The sequence below is a fragment of the Delphinus delphis genome, chromosome 7 (genome assembly GCF_949987515.2).
Source record: "Delphinus delphis chromosome 7, mDelDel1.2, whole genome shotgun sequence".
Lineage (NCBI taxonomy): Eukaryota > Metazoa > Chordata > Mammalia > Artiodactyla > Delphinidae > Delphinus > Delphinus delphis.
The window spans coordinates 69,323,965-69,344,235 of record NC_082689.1 but is presented as its reverse complement, the minus strand read 5'-3'; the positions used below and the strand labels follow the sequence as shown (position 1 = coordinate 69,344,235).

The 20,271-nt window shown below is 35.1% G+C and overlaps 1 protein-coding gene across 1 annotated transcript in view; it reads right to left on the bottom strand.

The window, feature by feature from the left end:
• Positions 1 to 20,271, bottom strand: part of IFIH1 (interferon induced with helicase C domain 1) — a 56,001-nt gene that overhangs the window by 21,934 nt on the left and 13,796 nt on the right. The window contains exons 4-5 of the mRNA XM_060016679.1: positions 6,834 to 6,938; positions 1,379 to 1,599 (exon numbers count right to left, since the gene is read on the bottom strand). Of these exons, the coding sequence (XP_059872662.1) occupies positions 1,379 to 1,599; positions 6,834 to 6,938 (326 nt within the window). The remainder of the gene's footprint in view (positions 1 to 1,378; positions 1,600 to 6,833; positions 6,939 to 20,271) is intronic.

Sequence of the window (20,271 nt, the reverse complement as noted above, 5' to 3'; positions counted from 1 at the left end):
CTCACTGGTTAAGGAATTCCACTTTATTAGTTATAAAGGAAGAAGGGATGGAAGAAAGAACTAATATTTACTGAGTCACTCTTAGGCTTTAGATAGATTATCTAATTTAAACTTCCAACCCTGTATAGGGTAGTATTCTTTTATTCACTTTACAGATGAGGAAACTAAAGTAAGAGAAGTTAGTGATTTGCCCGAGATCAAATTACTGGTAGGTAGAAATTGTATTAACACCTGGATTTCTTTTATTCCAAAAGATAATATCCTTAATAAAGGAAATACATGAAAAGCTATGGAAAAAAATTCTAACGTATCACCATTACCACACACACACACACACACACACATACACAAAAACTGTTCTAATAGTGGGCATGTAAGAATAAAGGAGCAATCTTTAGGCTTAGCATGTACATACAAAGTACATTTGGAGCTACATGACATAAATCATTAAGATAGTGGATTCTGAGTATGTTTCTTTAGTACTGAAAAGCAGGTTGCAACTAAAACTTTCAGCATAATAGAAATCCAAAAAATAGAGGAAAGTTACATACATAGTCTGTTACTATAATTTCTATAAAGGAGTAAATGAGAATCTAGTTACCATAAGTAATGGGAAAAAAGACTGTTTCTGGTCATGGAAAAGTGTACTCAATTTTACTCCATAAAATGGCAAAGATTAATATCCCCAATTTGCAAATTTATAAATTAATAAACTCTGATGTATCTGAATAAAGCTCAGGTAACTAGATTTTGTTTAAAATGAAGGAGACCTATACCTGTTTATGAAGATAGGCTTCAAAAATCCTAAGATATAAACACTAAAGAAAATCTCAGTTGCATTGAATGATACATGTATATATTTACATATACAAAATATCTGAAAATTATTTATCGATTTAATTTGATATAAATCAGCCAAATATTCACTTAATTTTCTCTTCATCTTCAAACCAAATTGCATATATTCTGAATAAAGAGACTTGCCACTTTTGACTAAGGGTCAGTGGTTAAAGAGACTCTAGAACACAATGTTTAACCCTAGATTCCAGGGATATTTTGAGGTCATTTATGTTCATGTGCAGTGATAAATTAGTCCCAGTTCACCTTAAAGAAAATCTGGGTAAAATACTCTTTATACCTCAGTTACAGCCATTTAACTTAATGTTCTGGCTTAAGAGAAAAAAAATCGACTTTAACAGCTAATAACTGAGATATTACATATAGCTGGAAAAGCAAAGATTTAAAATAAATTACTTATTTTGACATTTTTCCTAATTAAACTAAATGTGTGATCCATTGTTACAAATGTCACTATACAAAAGCTTCAGAAAAATAAAATGAAAATAAACCATGTTCTATTTTTGTGCTGTTTGAATACCTTATTGACAAGGACTATAACTTTTCCAAGTTCAGATGCTTTTTTCTTCTTGTCCAAGTGATCCTTGGCAATGTAAACGGCCACTCTGGTTTTCCCACTCCCTGTAGGGAGGCATATAATGATATTCTTCCCCTCCAGGGCTGGCTGGGCCACTTCCAGTTGGTAAGGCCTGAGATGCATTTCTGGCTCAGGGGATGCTCTTGGTACCGCATTCTCTTCATCTGAAGGAGGTGAAAAGGAAGAAAAATAAGGAAATAGGCAACAAAATAACTAAGGCTAGGAGGCCTGAAACTGAACACAAATATTGTGGCTTAAATTCCCTTTCACGTGTGGTCCAAACCAAATTTCTATTTCCTGTACCAAATGCATGTCAGCTCTCTGCAACTGCAGGATACAACCCAAGCGCTATGGAAGTGGCCTGGGGAGATGGGGGAACAGAGGGAATGAATTAACAGGATGGAGGCCTAGGAAGGGGCAACACAGAAGAGTCTTTTCACAGAGTGGGCAAAGCCAAGTGGAAATGACTGTGGTGCAGACTTGGCAGTTTATGGTTCTTAATGCATCAGACTTGCCATTTCTCTGTGGAACCATTCTGCCCCACTTTTTTCTCTTATCCTTTCCACCAACAGATCAAGAGGAACTGGGAAAGTAGGACTCATTAGTCCTCCTTGTTCTGTATTTCCCTTCACTTTTTATTGCAGAGAAGTATTAGAGCTGATGCTACTTTCCTTCATTTGAAAAACTTTACCTGACAAACCAAATACCAAAGAGCACTTCTATCTATCTATCTATCTATCTATCATCTATCTCAAATATCTAAAAATGGTCTCCCCCAAATCCCATTTTTGCCATTTAAGACAAACAGATTAAACAGAAGCAATATTTAGGGAAAAGGAAAACCTCCCGTGCTAGCCTTTAATTTTTATGTTTTCACTGAAAGATGAAAAACGATTTTGTTGGTTTTAACTGAGTTGTAACTAATTTTGCCATTTGGTTTTGAATGTGATTTTTATCACTTCTTTATAAGTATGTCTCCACATATTCATATTTTCCTGAAACTCAAAGCACAATATATTAAAAATATTTCCAATTAACATAGATTTCTAAATTTAAAATACTGACAAAATAAGTACTAACATACATTAATTTTATAAACATTAGAATCAAATCATTATAATATATCTTGGTTTAAATATATTTTGTTTAGAAGTGACCCTATTTATCTAATCAGTCAGGGGAAAAGATCTAAAAATGTATAACTTACCATGTGGAATGCAGTAAAATAAATATTACATCAATTTAAAAGCCCATCTTATGCTTTACGTAATTACAGAAAAAATGAAAGGACAGCACTTATCAGTATTTCATTACACGTGAAGTAAGCGTTCTTTCTCTTATCAATGATTGCAATAAAACTAAACTAACATAATCCCATTAACTTCAAAAAAGTTGCTGATTGTTCCGTTTCAGGAACTGGATGATTCTATTTAACTGGGTTTTAACTTGTTGTTATAGCACTATCTGAACAGGTAGGAAAATTCACACCAAACACCACTTAGTAAGGGTCATCTACTAACCTGGCAGGAAATTTGTCTTCTGTATGGATGAGTAAACACATGCAATACATTTACGTTATCATTGGCTCATCTGCTGATTCATTTCCTATGACTGTCAGGAAAAACTCATTCAAGATCACCAGCTTTTAAAAACATACATTGACAAGTTTTCTTTCCATGCTTGTTTTGAACTCTATAGCAATTATAATTCATCTTTATTATATTTATGTAAGATTCAAGTTGATTTAAGAATATCATTATTTCTCTAAGTGGCTTTTATAGATTATCAAAATTCTAATATTCCACCTATATTTTGAGCATTTGCCACCTAACTTTTACCAAAGAGCCAGTATGTTTGCAAAGGAAGATGTACTTTAAATTGTGTTTTAACACCAAGATCCAGGAATTTACTTTAGCTAAATTGCCATTTGAGGCAGGAAATTTATTAAAAGATATTAGCAAATTCTCTCTATTTAATTTCACTCTAGGTACATCTTTTCATAGATTTAAGAAAATAATAAAATTCAGCTACCCTCAAAATAGTTGCATGTACTTTTTTAATAATCATTTTCCCCTTTTCTTTTTCATGCTTACTACTATATCCTTGGGTAACAAAAATTAAAAAGAGAAACTGAGACCAATTTTCTAAGTCTCTTTTCCAGGAATCTAAAATGATGTCAAATGAGTAAGACATCAATATCCCTCATGTATATTAGATATTTGTTGTACTAATACGCTTAAGAAGAGTTAAGAGCTATCGTGCTCAAAATTTAATTCTTGAACCAAATGCATGACGTTTACTGTTACTTATCTAGTCATGTACCACTAATTCATTCCGAAGTAAACATTTACTGGGTGCCTACTAAATGCCAGGCACTCCCAAGAACACAGTCCTTGTTTTCAAGGACTTCAGAGGCTAGGGCACTCCACTACTGCCATTGAAAATATCTGGCTAGTGGACAGCTCAATATCTTTCATATTTTTTTGAGTCAAGTCCAGGAAACTTGATGGGTGCCCCCAAGTTTAAAAGAGAGGCACAGAGTGAATATGGAAAAATTAGAGCTGGATTCATTGTGAGGATAGCATCCAAAGAAAAAGAGCTGGGTGAGTGCTAAATATTCAGCCTGATTCTTGCCTTATCACATCCTCTGACATAGGGATGGAAGAATGTATCCACATAAGCAACGAAAAGAGAATTTTCTCTTCTCTGCCACCAGAAGGAGAGAATTGGGCTGGTATCAAGAAGCCAGGAGCCAATTTCCTTTATAAAAAAAAAAAAAAATGTTTGGGTTTTGTTTGTTTGTTGTTTTTGGCTCTCTTTGAAAAGCAAAATCAATTAAATGCAACAACGAAAATGGTATTTAAAATATGCACAGTCTTTGAATAACATTGTGCCCATCCTCTACGACAAATATTAATCAAAGATCTTAAAGTTATACTATACCATACAAATGGTCAAAAAATGAAATCAAATAGGGCTTAAATAATAACATTCTATTGGAACTACACCATGTGGCAAATTTCATTCTCACATTGATTTTGACAGCTGAGTTATTCTTGGAGAGAAAAGGTCTGTCACTGCATGTGTTTGAAATCGACAAAGTATTCCTTTACCTATAGTATGTAACCCCAGAAAAATACACCATTCCAGCTGGAGAAATATTAACAGATATTACCTCGAAATAGTAAGGAAACACTTTTTATATATCAGGCCAATGTGCACTGCCAAAAATATTGCCACTTTGAGAGAAGCAGTACATCTCTCTGAGAATGAGAAACAGAAAAACAAAAAAGCCTCCCATAGTATAATTAGAATATTTAAACTTTAAAAGTGCCACTAATTATGCTTTACTAGGGCATAATAATATTTCTAAGAAGGAACTTAATGTCACGTCCATGATCCTTATGGCCCATCATGTAACCTCTGAAGGTGGACAAAGGGCATGTGGAATAGGGTCCGTTTGATGTCAACCTCAGAAGTTAAAACATAATCCCAAACACTGCAATGCTTTCAGTGATTCAATATGTGTTTAATAGTTCACAGTTTACATAAACCTGTTTTTGAATTGATTTCCACTTCAGCCTATATCATGCACCTGAGGGAAAGGAATTTCAGAATTTTATAATTTCAGAATTTTGCTACCCACTATGCAATTTTATACCCACTAGTCTTTGTTCCTAAACACTGACCATCCAGAGCTTCAATGAGTGCCCTTTAAAAATATGTTTGTCTTCAAATGTATTTGCCTTTGAAAACGTATTTGCTTTTTAAAAGTAGGCTGCATTCAGATTTATCATGTCTTTCATGCCACATTGAAGACTGAAAATCAGTAAATAGTTACATTTGCTAACAGCTCTAAACTGACAAAATTCCCGGCACATAGAGAATATCCATTAAATATTTATTAAATGAATGAATATTGTTGAAAAGCCCTTACTTAGACAAACAAAAATTAGGATGAGGTTCAGAAGCTTAAAGCAACCATAAAGATGTTAAATATTAGCTAGAGTATATTTTGAGTTCTAGCATCAATAGCATTTAATAAAAATGTTAAATATTAAATTTAACAGTTGTATAACAAGCATAGAAAAAACAAATACAATCTACAGAAATATGCACATGGCAAGAACTTAATAAACACTGACTAAATTGAACAGAAAATTAATTAACCCTTTTTAATTAACATTAAACTTATGACTGACATTTGGTGAATTGTGTTTCCTCAAACCAACTTGTTCTAAGAGATTCAGTGGTGTTACTAAGAGAAAAGGGCATTTAAATAAAAGAGGTGATACATTCCAATTGGGAAAGCTTTTAGGGCAGATGGCCATCTTTATGTAAACTGTTTTGCCCCTTTAGGCCTATTGTAGATGTAAATTTCTAGAATCCTTCTGACAATGCAGGATAATCTAAAGTACACAATATTTTCTCCGTGTTTTCTACAACTCAATCACAGAACGAATGAAGAATGAAGTAATTTGTTCTTAATTTGCCATTTTGCTGCTGCCTCTTAGCTGGCCACATTGCAAAACATTGTTTTTTGTTTGTGCTAATTTGTTAAGTTTAATTATAAAATATTTCAAACATATAGCCAAATATTAGAAAGTTGTGTAACAGACATCCAAGGACCCATCATCCATTCTTAAAAGATGTTAACATTTTACCTCAGTAATAATAATGGAAGTGCACATTCAAAGAACAGAAAGAAGAGATTTGAAATCGATCAGACGGACAAAAGTTGGGGAGTCTGATAACAGGAAGTCTTGCTAAAGTGTGGGGATTGGGAAGAGGCACTCTTATTTATTGCTGGCGGGATATTCAACTGATATGAGGAACAATTTGGGAAATACCTAGTAAATTTCTCATTTAGTGATGAAAATATTTTGCAAACTCAATTAAAGAGGTGTTCATACAAATTGAAATTCTTTTAACTATATGTGTAAATTCTAGCTCTTATTTTAAGAAGGACTCATTATATGCCATTAACTACAGTCATACTCATCTTATTGATAGTATTTTTTATTTATAATGTATTTTAATTTTTAAAAATTAGGGGTTGGAAATAAATGTACAAAATTGAGTACATAATTTGAAAGCAGTCAGATTAATTGAAACAGATCACATAAATAACATAGATTACATGATTCTATGGAACGTGGCATATGCCAGACCAATAAGCTATGTGCTGGATCAAAATTAGAGAGCTTGATTCTAAGACTTTTGTAAGTTGTACTTTTAAAGAAAGTGAATGGCAAAGTTCCAAAACTACTTCAACTGTAGAAAAGAATTGCTTTAATTGCATAAATACATTAGGGAGGGTATGAACAGCCCCCATGCTTTCCACTATATGGTGTCTTATTTCACACTTTTTAAGGTTTACACAACAGTTAGGCAGTACCTGAATCATTTCCCATGGTGCCTGAATCACTGCCCATGTTGCTGTTATGTCCAAGACTTTCATCTAAGCAGCTGACACTTCCTTCTGCCAAACTTGTGTCTGATTCTGCAAAGGAAAACATTTTAAAATATTTTAAAAATATTTCTGAGAATAAACGTATTTTAACTGCACACCTCTACAGCACACAGTACATACAGTTCAATGCAAGTGGAGAAGGCACACCCAGACGACTACGAATAAAAGGTAAGAGTTTCTGGCAAGCGACGTTTAAAAACTCCACCATGGATGAGCAGCTGTCGGGGACTGAATCAAATACATATATCTACCTACTTAAAGCACCATTCATCCAATATGAGAGGTCATGCAAATTTGTAAGGGTTTATGACTTTTGTCGTCCCCCTATGTGTACATTTTGTCCAAAAAAAGAAGATCTAGGCCTGATAATGTCATTTAAACAAAAGTACTATATAGAAACCATTGAGTCATTTTCATGTAAAATGGTAGAGAATTAATAAATTACAGAAAAAAATTAATGAATTAATGAAGTACATGGTTCTACTGATAGGTTATGAAAACAGCAGTTCAGTGATACACATAAAATCTCACAAAGAATTTACTCAGGAAGAATATCATGAAAGCCTGGCATTGCAGTGGCACTAGGAGCTTACGTGAAGTTGGAAATAATTTTTTTTCTTTACTGTACGTAAACTAAGCTTCCATCAAAGAATTACAATTAATATGAGGGTCAAGGGTACGTCTTTCACTTATTAATCCTGATTTTTTTCTTTTCAGTACTCAGTATCAATTCCTTTTGAAAACCTTCCTTCCGTCAAGGGAAAACTTCCCTCCTTACAGTTTATTTCCAAGGATTTATGCAATCCCACCCGCAAGGATCAGAACTATTGCTAAACTGGTAAAAATAAATGAAGGATGGTTACAGATGTTGGTTTTGGAATTAGAAAGACTTGTGAAATTTTCTGTTGGCAATGCTGTGAGCCTAACTTCCTTCCCCTTATTTAAAATGGGGCCAGTAGAGGCACAGGCTATTATAAAATAGCTTATTACAAAATAAGCTACAGGATGTATTGTACAACACAGGGAATACAGCCAATAGTTTACAATAACTATAAACAGTATAACCTTTAAAAATTGTGTACTCCTGTAACTTATATAAATATTGTGCATCAACTATACTTCAATAAAATAACTATAAATGAATAAAAGAAAAAATAAAATGGAGCTGGCACAATTTATCTCACAGGATTTGACAGCCATGGAGTAATATTCGGTACAACAAGCTCTTTGCACTTTAATTACTGGTGATTGGAAAATGAAATTAAATTCAAGTAGTTGGTGGATTACTAGGGCAAGATGTCATTTAAAAATCTCTTGGGAATTCCCTGGCTGTCCAGTGGTTAGGACTCCGTGCTTTCACTGCTGGGGCCTGGGTTCAATCCCTGGTTGGGGAACTAAGATCCTGCAAGCCATGCGGTACAGCTTAAATAAATAAATAAATATATATATAAAATATCTTTACAATTAATAATATTTCATAATATTTATATGTGTTAGATAATTATTATTTTATGCTAAAGCTTCAAAATGCACTAAATAAATTATATTAAAGAAGGCTTAAGCTCTGTAAAACTAGTCTGAGTGTCACATATTTAAACTGGAAATAGAAACGGGTGAAAAACAGACAGATAGTATGTTATCAATAAAATGTCTCTGGAAAGGGACAACATACAACTCCTTAAAACTACAAGTATCTTCTTTTTCTTTAACTGGTTATTTCATTTTTTAAGTCAGGTATGTTGAGGTATAATTTCCATACTGTAAAATAATCACTCTTTTTAGGTGGATAGTTTGATGAGTTGACAAATGTATAGTTTTGTAACCACCATCACCATCAAGATTTTTCCGTCACCTCAAAATCCCCTCAAGCCCCTTTGTTGTCACTGCCCTCCTGCGGTCCCCTGGCAATCACTGACTTGGTTTCTGTTCCTAGAGTTTTGCCTTTTCCAGAATATCATATTAATGAATTCAGGCAATATGTAGCCTTTCTGTTTGGCTTTGTTAACTTAGCATAAGACATTCAAGATGCATCCACATTGCTGTTTATATCAGTAATTTGTTCCTTTTTATTGCCGACTACTATTCCATTGAGCATCTGTGACGTGTGTCTGTGACATCTCCCTTCCAACTTGGATAAGCCCATTTAGCTTGGGAAATATAATGGAATTACAGCCAATGCCAATTAAATATGTAAGATAGCTTTCTTAAAAGTTAAAAGAAAGCTTATAAGAAATTTGCAAAAAAAAATTGTCAATGGACTTACATACTGTTTAAATATATTAGCACAACACAAATATACTCATGTGAAAATACTGTGCTTACCAGTTGTCGTAGATTAGCTTTGAAACTCAGATTTGAGGAATCCCTTATGATCACACGGGAAAGCCTGTATATCTCACTGAGAGATTTTAAATATGGCACGTTGCAATTCCCAGAGGTATGCCTTGTTAGGAACTCAGAGGCGAGTGTGGGATAGAACTGTCAAGTAGGAGAGCGTTTTGGGCAGATGTACTGATGAAAAGAGAATATGAGTTGTAAGGAAAAGGCAAGGTGTAAAATGAGATGAGGAAAATGTCACTGCAAGGATAATTCTAGATCTAGAAAGAGAGACCAAGATTTTTAAGGCAAAAAAAAGTGAATTTTGACATGCTTTTCACTTGTTTTAAATGTGGTATTGAGAACTGAAGACAATGCCAAAAACACTGAAAAACACTAACAAATATTACCTAAAACTGAACACTGTATCTTTAAGTTTTCCACTAAGTATAATCCACATGGAAATTGATTTTCATTTCATTTTCTAATCACTAGCAGTTAAACCACTATCTTAGAACTCCTCCGTGTATATGTAAAGTCAGGATTTTCCCCAAGCTTTGTTCCAACATACATAAGGTTTGGGAGAGCTGCTTAATGCAATGTGCGTGAATAATTTATGAATATTAAAGAAAATTACTACCAAAATAGGGTATTATTAATTAAGTTTATTATCTGGATTATTCTGATTTAGCAGACAAATCTGCAATGTGTCAGAGGACACTGAGCTCAGTGCTTCCACAGATGTAATGCAAGTGATATTTTAAGCTCTCAACATCCTATGTGGTAGATACCTATTATCACCTCAGTTTCATAGGTGAGAAACCAAGTCTCAGAGAGGTTAAATGATTTATCCAGATCACACAGCTAGAGTGGAGCAGAGCTGGGAGTCTCATTCTGAATCCAAGTCTACCATTCCACTGTTTTTTTTTTTTTCTAAGCAACTTAATAAAGTTTATTTTCAAAGTAACAAATGAAAACTTTTCATGGTTAAGATGAGCAACTCCAGTTTTTCTCTTCCTGTGACTTCTGAGGTTTGTTTTTTTAAATAGATGTTTATTGGAGTATAATTGCTTCACAATACTGTGTTAGTTTATGTTGCACAATAAAGCGAATCAGCCATATGCATACACGTGTCCCCATATCCCCTCCCTCTTGAGCCTCCCTCCCACCCTCCCCATTCCACCCCTCTAGGTCATCACAAAAGCACCAAACCAATCTCCCTGTGCTGTGCTGCTGCTTCCCACCAGCCAACTATTTTACATTCGGTACTGTATATATGTCGATGCTACTCTCACTTTGCCCCAGCTTCACCCTCCCACCCCACGTCATCAAGTCCATTCTCTATGCCTACCTCTTTATTCCTGCCCTGCGACTAGAGGCCAAGAGGCACATGAAACGATGCTCAACATCACTAATCATTAGAGAAATGCAAATCAAAACTACAATGAGGTATCACCTCATGCCAATTAGAATGGCCATTATCAAAAAATCTGGAAACAATAAATGCTGGAAAGGATGTGGTGAAAAGGGAACCCTCCTGCACTGTTGGTGGGAATGTAAGTTGATACAACCACTATGGAAAACAGTATGGAGTTTCCTTAAAAAACTAAAAATAGAACTACCATATGACCCAGCAATCCCACTACTGGGCGTATACCCTGAGAAAACCATAATTCAAAAAGAGTCACGTACCACAATGTTCATTGCAGCACTATTTACAATAGCCAGGACATGGAAGCAACCTAAGTGTCCATCAACAGATGAATGGATAAAGAAGATGTGGCACATATATATGATGGAATATTACTCGGCCATAAAAAGAAATGAAATTCCAGTGCTTTTTGCCCAATGCATAGCATGGCTGATGATCATTGTAAAGCTTTGTAAACAAGAAAACAGTACTGTATCCATAGTGTTAAGTGAAATGAAAGGGTTTTTTTTTTAAGTTTTCACTGTAATGTCAAGTTTTCTATCAATCTTGAAGTAGCTTATCTTTCCAGGAAAAAAGTTAGAGATTATTTTATTTTGCTAACTAACATCTCTGATTTCACCCACAAACTTTCATTTACTTTACTTTTAAACATCCACACTGTTTTTTTATAATTTTTATTTTATATTGGAGTATAGTTGATTAAACATCTGCACTAAGTTTTAAACATTTTCTGCACACAAATAAAAGAAGAGCATTTCTATCCTTCTTAAAAATTAAAATTAATTGCAATAATTCGGCTAGAGATCATTATGAAAATGAAAGTGAACATATAGAGGTCTATTTCTTTGTCATTTTAAGGGTATATAAATCTCCAGTTTCTCAACACAAAAATAATTTTGTTTCCTTGGCAGCAAATTCTTATTCATTTGATATTTTTTTGATTTCATAGAAATAGAAGTACTAAAGGAAATAACTCTAATAATTAAAGAAAATATATTCTCTCCCATAACATTGAGAATACCTTTCCCAGAGATTTTCTTCCTGCATTCACCTAAAGAAATCATGTTACACACACACACACACACACACACACACACGCACACACACCAAAAAGCCAGATCAAAAATGTGTTATGTGGGGCTTCCCTGGTGGCGCAGTGGTTGAGGGTCCACCTGCCGATGCGCGGGGCGCGGGTTCGTGCCCCGGTCCGGGAGGATCCCACGTGCCGCGGAGCGGCTAGGCCTGCATGTCCGGAGCCTGTGCTCCGCAGCGGGAGAGGCCGCAACAGTGAGAGGCCCGCGTACCGCAAAAAAAAAAAAAAAAAAAATGTGTTATGTGATGACAAAATTAAACCAACCTATTGAGTTTATAAGCCAAGAATTCCTACAATTGATTATATAGGATTATCATGTTTCATTCTTTGTATCAATATTTTTCACAGTATCAATCTGGACTTATGTCCTAATGAATAGTCATGTGTCTATGATTTTAAAATAGATCAGATAAATAGTCAATTGGAGACTGGGTGTTCCCATGAAAAGAACATGTGCTGTGGAGTCAAACAGATCAGTCTCCAGATCTGAGCTCAGCCACTGCTGACACGTGACTTAATCTTTAAAATTTTTAAAAATATCGATAGCAGTTTCTACTTTCTCCTTTATCTTGAGAATGATTCTGTTAGATCAAGGAAATAAATCTTTAAGAGAAACAAATCTTAAATTCTCATGAAGTTGCTATTTAAATGAGCTTTGAATATTAGAGTTAGATTATATAATAAGTTTAGTTAACTTTTAGATAGGTGTCATTTCCTCTAGGAAAAATATCAAAGCTAGCTATGAAACAGATTAGAAAACACTGGTGATTCCTGTTAAAGAAAAGCTGTTATTCCTATCAAAATCTATTGGAATGAAGAAAAACAATTCTCATCCAGTTAAAAGATAGGATTTCTAGAATAATTTTGTAAACAACACAATACAGAACAGCTTTGCTTACAATAATAGTGTCTAAGACCAGTCCATAAGCCATGGAAAAAAACTGCCTCATTTTATAATCACATCTTGAATAGCTTACTAATATGGAAGAAATATTAACTTGAATCTGAGAAATTTTATATTTAACATCTTCTGGAACTTTAAATACTTTAAAATATTTTTAAACCATTTAGAAGCCAAAGAAAATTGAAATTAAAAAATTTCAATTGAAAAAATCCTCTTCCTTGAAAGCCTTTTTAGATCTATTCCAATGTAAAGTATGCCCTCTGCTGGAGAAATGCTATTATAACAATTAGTTGATAAGTACACTGTTTATTCAGCCCAAGAACTGAGTGAGTTTCACTAGATAAGATATAGATTGGTTCTTCTACCCCTACCAGGTAGTGTCCTTCCTATTTTCAGCCTAAGATGCATGTCTAACTCCACAAAAGATTTCTCCTCTTACCCCTCGCCTCAGGCTCTCAGTCTCTTTGCTGGAAAATCGTTTTGCATTACATTAGGAAGGGGGCCAAGCCTCTGTGCTACTGAGAAAGAGGAAGGGCACCAACAGATCCATTCTCCTGAGAGGTAGTGCTTACAGGGTCTGCAAATAGTCTACTTTCACTTACTAGATAATGGTATATTTATTCTAGTTCTGACCTCGTGACGCACATCAGCTTCACTCCTTCAATTATCCCCACCTTCCCTCCAGTTGCATAATCTCCACAGTCTGGAACAGCAAAGACCACCTCTAAAGCTTCAAACACATGTGCACGTATGGGCACAGACTCATGAGCTTCTTAAGTGTGCTTACTGTCATACTAATAATACCTAATTCCTTTCCTTTTGAAATAATCTTTTTTGAGAAGAGATAGAGGACTTTTATTTTCAGCTCTATGTATGTGGATTTGTGTGTGTGCGCACACACACACACACACACACACACGCTAACATTTTGGTCTGTCAGACTCTGCTCTCTGTGCTGGGGAACATGTGTTCCCACAGAATGGAGAGAAGCCACCTCCACCCACCTTGCATATTCTCTCCTGGATCCAAGCTTCTAGGAAATGAGTTCCCCAAAGAGAAAAAAAAAAAAATCTCCTAGAGCCAGAGGCCCACGTCGCTATCCATGGAGCTCCTGTGCGCCTGTTTATAGAATTCACACTGCTGAAATGTTTCAGCCAGAATTAAATTGGAATTGTGTATATTGATGTTGGCTGAAATGTATCATCCATGCCCTTTAGCCTTTGGACTTGGGTCTCAAAGGGAAAGATGATGATTCAAGTACAGGGTTGTGGGGATAACCATACCCACTAGAGTGCCCCATTCATTCATTGCTAGTCAGCAGCAGAGGCAAAAAGTCCAAGAGCAGAGTCAGTTAAGAGTGATAAGCCTGATGACCACATGGGAAGTAAGTCTTGGCAATCCAAGGTGGCAAGATAGAAGATCATGAACTGGAAACCTCTTTGGCTGGTAGGCACCCTTAAGGAAGAGCTATTCAAGTTAAGTAGACCTGAGGAAAGTATGGGGAGAGATTTGTTTAAAGGTATCCTGGTAAATATTCAATAACAGCTCTTGGGGAGAAAAAAGCAACAATTTTAAAGTGTTTGCCAATATTGCTGGTATTCATATTCCCACCATGGCTGATTTCAAGCTACCAGCATGACGTCACCAAGTGGAACTGGGAAGACACTTGCACACTGGGCTCCTGCAAGCTGGAAGGAGCCCATTCCAGCACCCTGATGGATACATCCCTCTAACTAAGGACATTCCCACAAACGCCATCTGAAATAATCACACATGCTTTGGGCTAATATTCCATAATTGTCCAAACAACGAATGATAAACATTTAAGTATTGTTTTGCCTTAGGACAAGGCTTTGTAAAAATCATAGTAAGAGAAACCCACTAATTCTCATTGATCCTAGAAGCCTTCTCTCCAGCCACCCTCCTCCATAAATGTTCCCCTCTGATCCAACTGTTTCCCTACCCACACTTTTTATAAAACTTTGCTATGTTTATTACAGCTGGATTTTGATGTGTTTATTATAGCTGGATGAATTTTTTATAGATTTTCTTTCCTAGAATTTTAGTTTTGCAGCAAAATTGAGTGGAAGGTAGAGAGATTACCCATATCCCCCCACTCCCACATAGGGATAGCCTCCTCCATTATCAATATCCCCTCAACACACACACACACACACACACACACACACACACACACACACACACAAAACACATTTTGAACTTCCCTATACCTGCACTTTTGCTCATGGTATCCGTGTAACGGGAAGTGTTGGCTACCACTTCTGTTTACAGGTCCAACACAGGACCTTCAAGGTGCAGATGAACTGCCTCACATTCCTCCTCTCTGGTGAGCTTTCTCTAAGTCTTCCTTCTTTCACCAGGCTTCTCCCCTCATCCTTTAATACTTTCTCTTTTGCTAGAGATAGATTACTGTCTCTCTTTGAGGACATGAAACTTGTTTTCTTGAACGGGATTATAAACTCTCTGAGGGTGAGGACAATACCCCAGTGCTTGGTTTTCTCAATAATATGACCTGACCAACTCATTCTTAGCTTCTAGCTCTCAGTCATATGCCAAAATAGAGAAGGTAAGGTCTAATGATCAAATTAAAACCACTGCTTTTGTTAAAACTCTGCTAAAAAAGCTTTAGGCTTGTAGTCATAAAAAGATGTCATGAAAATAAATCCAACATGTATTAGCTGCGCAGTAAAGAGGTTTCTCTCCATCAAAATACTTACATTCTCACTCCTGAGATATGAACAGTCACCCTCCTAGAACTATTATGCAATTTGGAGGTCATATAACTACCCTAGACGGCTCTTGGTGGGTTTCATATGAAATACAAACCTATATTATCCTTTAACAAACACCAATAACAGCATCTGTAACAGCATCTCTTCCCCCCCCCATCTCTTTCTCAGCTCATAATAATATTTGCCTTTTGGATTGCCATAGTAGTATTTCTACTTCCCAATAATTAATGTAACTAAATTTAGAAAAAATATAGATGTAAAGGAGAGCTATCTTAATTCAGAGCAATCCTGTAACAGTATGGGCGATCTCCCACAGTATTATTGCAGACCGCTACATCAATTATCTTTCCCACTAAGCTCTCAAGGTCTATGTGGTATGTATTTCTAGAGATTCTAAAAATCTCTAAATTTCTAGAGGTTAGTATTATAGAACATTATTCTGGTCCTCAAGTGCAAGGATAAATTTTGTGGCATTTTTACAGAGATTACTATAGACCAAATCTAAGATTGGACTTCGGTCTATAAAAAGGGAAAACAAAACAACAACAAAAAAAGTGCACTAACAGATTGGGCCAGAAAGAAGGAGGCTGTTTTATAAAGGTCAATTTTTAAACCCCTCCTACAGAAGATGATCTATGCAAAATATATCCACAATATATTCCAAAGCATAATGTCACCGGATAAACCTAAGGAGTGGAACATATGGGGGAATATGAAAAAGAAGGTACTAAAGTCTGAAAACAAGCAGGTTGGTAAGCTCATTAGCTTGGGTGGAATTTTAAAATCTTCACGTGAACGAATATATAAATCAAAATATACACATGCACTCACAGTCATGCGCACTGTGTATTCACACATGGCACACTCACCCTGTACGTTATAATCGTCCACCCTGGAACAGTGACATTCCATTCTCTTTATAAATGTCAAAGCGCCCTCTTCTGGCAAACCTGCGGTACTTGCATTTTCTAGTTTCATAACAGGGAGATCAACAAAGGATGATAAAAGAAATTTGGGGGATTTTCTGTGGAACTCTGCATAAAAGTAAGTTCATTCCAAATACAGTAAATTTTATTATTTCGTTTTGCTTTATTTTTTATTTTATATATGTCATTAATTCCTAAAATAGTATATTAAAAAAGTCAATGTAAAATAACCACTCACTTATTTTAACAAAGCAACAGTAGCAGACAATTAAAAATGATTGCATAACCAATTTTACTGTAAGCCTATAGGATTAACGTAAACCAGATAACTGTGTATTTTCTATAATTAAAATATTTTTAATAGAAGAAAATGAATGTGGGCATTGTGCCCCTCTGATGTTTTCTAGGGAAGTGTGGTCTAGAGAAACACCAAAGTTTTCCAATAATTTCTTGTTAGAAAATGACCAGTGACCTCAGAAAGCAGAATTATTACATCCAGCAGTAAAATTCTATGAATAGTCTGAGAACTATTCAAATATCCTTTATAAATGGTTGTATTCGTGTGGAAAAAGCAAATTTAAAAAAATGGGGTATATCTTAATTATTAACCACTTTTTAATGGGAAGAAGTTGAAAGGAGAAAGGAAGAAGAAATGCCAGCCTCCGATGTGGAGGCATGACAAAATCCCTGTCCAGAACTGTCCACTAGGGAATTCTCATCTATCAACCCAGGCTGAAGGAGAGATTAAATTTGGTGATTAAATCAATGATTTAATCACTGAAGGAGTGATTAAAATTGGTTTCAGGGTGGGTCACTATTACTAATACTAGTGTGTCTTACCTGTCAGGCGTGTTAAGGAGTAAAAAAGGCTAAAAACAATATATAAAGAATCTTTGCATTAAAACTATAAATAATTAACATTTGTATCCACAAAGACTATTATGCACTGAAAAACAATATTTTAGAAACTGATGTGGAAATAAAAATTAGAGAAGTCTTAATTTAAAATCAGAAATCAAGTCACATTTTTTTGCGTATGAAAATTCATATTTATAGAATGTGTGTAGCTTAAGTAATAAGTTTCTTTCAATGCTACCTTGGTAACTGTATTTGAAATCTAAACCCAATGTACTGAAATTCAAAATAAAGATTATATATTGTAAATATCATTAAGATACACACAAAAAATTATGCAAATAAATATTACAGATTATTGAATATTATCTTATTTATTTTGATGGTTAATCCTGTAAAAGAATGCCAACGTAGGCAAAATCCTTCTACAGTTAATTTTGCAACAAAAACTTCAGTCCAAAGAACTACAATAACTTCTTTGGGTTAATGATACTTTACAAGTCATTTACATCAGTAATTCTTAGTTCCGAAGAGCAGCAAGAAAAGAAATGAATACCTGGAATGATCCACAACATCTAGCAGAAGAAGAGGCAAAGGCCTAAAGCAGAAGCACTCCATTTTCATAAATCAGATACCCTTTCTTACTGCTCTGGAAAGGACCAGAATGCATTGGACGAACCTGTTCCCAAATCCACACGAGAAGTCCAGACACCACAAGAACCTTACAGACTAGAAGACTGTTAAAGTCTGTGAATCGGATGGAGTCCTCAGATTACTGTACAGTTTGTTGTACTCTCACATGTTCTCAGACTAGCACACATTTTAATAGTCTGTACTTTTCTTTCACAGCACTTACTGTGCAGCTATATAGTGACTACCGTTTGACATGCCCATCATTTGAAAGCTCCGTGGGAGCAGAAGCCACATCTGGTTTGCTCCACCACAATATTTACAGTGCTGAACACTGAACAGTGCATGCCTGGCACATGATAGGAGTTTAATAAGATTCGTTAAATGAAAGAAGTGAAAGGAAGGGAGGGAGGGGACCCGAAGAGGGAAAAACAAACCCCTTTCTGTCCCTTAAGGCCATTATTAAGATCCAGATTTTTTTCACTTGATGCAGCTTTAAGTTTTATATTAAATAGTAAGAAAACAGATTTTTTTTAAAAAGGTTTTGTCTTTAATTTTGTCCTTGTTGAGACTCAGAATGCTCCACAGATAAATAAACTACAGGCTGACAAGATGCATTAGGTTGGCAACCTTGGATGAAAAACCTTCATTTGAGATGCAGGATCAATTCCCAGCCTCAGTTCTGGCTTCAATTCTTTCCAGTGCGAATTTAGAAAATAGCCAGGAACCCACAGAGATGTCAGGTAGCCTACCAAGGAAGTTTATTAAAACGTGAAAAACCCACATTCAGGTAGTGGTTTTGGCATTCCTACGCAATCATGATTTCTGAAAGAAAGCGCAGCTGCTCAAATGAAGAAAAAGAAAAAAAGGTCCTCTAGAATTCAGGGTTAAAAGCTTTGCTATTCTGCACAGTAAACCTTGCTACTTAAAGTGTAGTCCAAGACCAGCAGTAGCAGCATCACCTGGGAGCAAGTGAGAAAGGCAGAATCTCAGGCTCCATACAGAACCTACCGAATCAAAATCTGCGTATCAGTAAGACCTCCACTTCCAGGGGACACATAAGCACACTAACGCTTCAGAAGTATTCCACTAAAAGAACACCTTAAACAAGGCTAAATAGCAGGCAAACTATAAAAGATGTTGATACTATTTTATGACAAAAGATTGCTATCCTGTATATTTAGCTAATTCACATAAACCAGCAAGAAGAATATAAAATACCCTAATAGAAAAATAGGCAGTTAGCAACAACAAAAAGAATGAACTTGTAAAAACATTTTTCGTTAGAAAATAATTCAAATTCAAGTAGTAAAATACCAAATTGGCAAAGTTTAAAAATAATATTACCCACTCTTATAGAATAGACTTCAGGGCAGTAAGTACTCTCCTGTACTGTTAGAGCACATGTAATTTGGTACAAGTTCCTGGAGTGAAATATAACATTAAGTATCAAATGTCTTAAAACTGTAGAAGTCATTGATCCAGAAATTTCAATTATGTAATATGTTTTTAAGAATTAAACTGGGTGGGGTAGGAATGGATTGGGAGTTTGGGGTTAGCAGATGCAAACTGTTATATAGAGCATGGATAAACAACAAGGTCCTACTGTGTAGCACAGAGAACTATAGTCAATATCCTGTTATAAACCATAATGTGAAAAAGCATGTATATATATAACTGAATTACTTTGCTGTAGAGCAGAAATTAACACAACATTGTAAATCAACTATACTTCAATAAAATAAATTTTAAAAATTAAAAATAAATTTAAAAAGAATTAAACTGAGACATAAATATGAAGACAGTTATGCAGCATTATTCATGATGTAGAAATTTGGAAACATCCTACATGTTCAACAGTTGGTTAATTAATCACAAAGCATCCAATGGATAGAATTATTATTCAATTGTTAAAAACCATGCTGTAGAAGAACATGTAATGAATTCAGGAGAAATGCCATTATATATAAACATCCAGGTATGTAAACAAAACGGGATACCCAAATGTGAAGAGTAATATATCTTACTGTAAAAGTGTGCGCGACTTTTTCTTTGTAGGTTTCTATGTTTTCCAAATCTCCTGCAATGCAGCTATATTACTTTTCTGAGTCGAAAATAGTATACTTTGTAATAGTGTGATGGAGTCAGCTCATATAGCACAAGAACAATTGTTAAATTTTCTAGAATTTCATGAGCCAGTTGTTAATGTTAAGTGCAGGCAATTTTAAAAATTAAATTATATGGACTTACTAAAAAAATTATATTAAAACAAAGGTAAGGAATACTTAAAACTCATCAATTTCTAATCATTTTACTAGATTTTACAATCATCAATGATGTTGAGGCTATTTAAGCCTATTGTTTCCGTATAATGGAAATGGCAAATAGTGGTGCACTACTGCACATCTCTTCCTGACTTAGTGTTCGGTGACATTATGTGGGCACTTGAAAGTA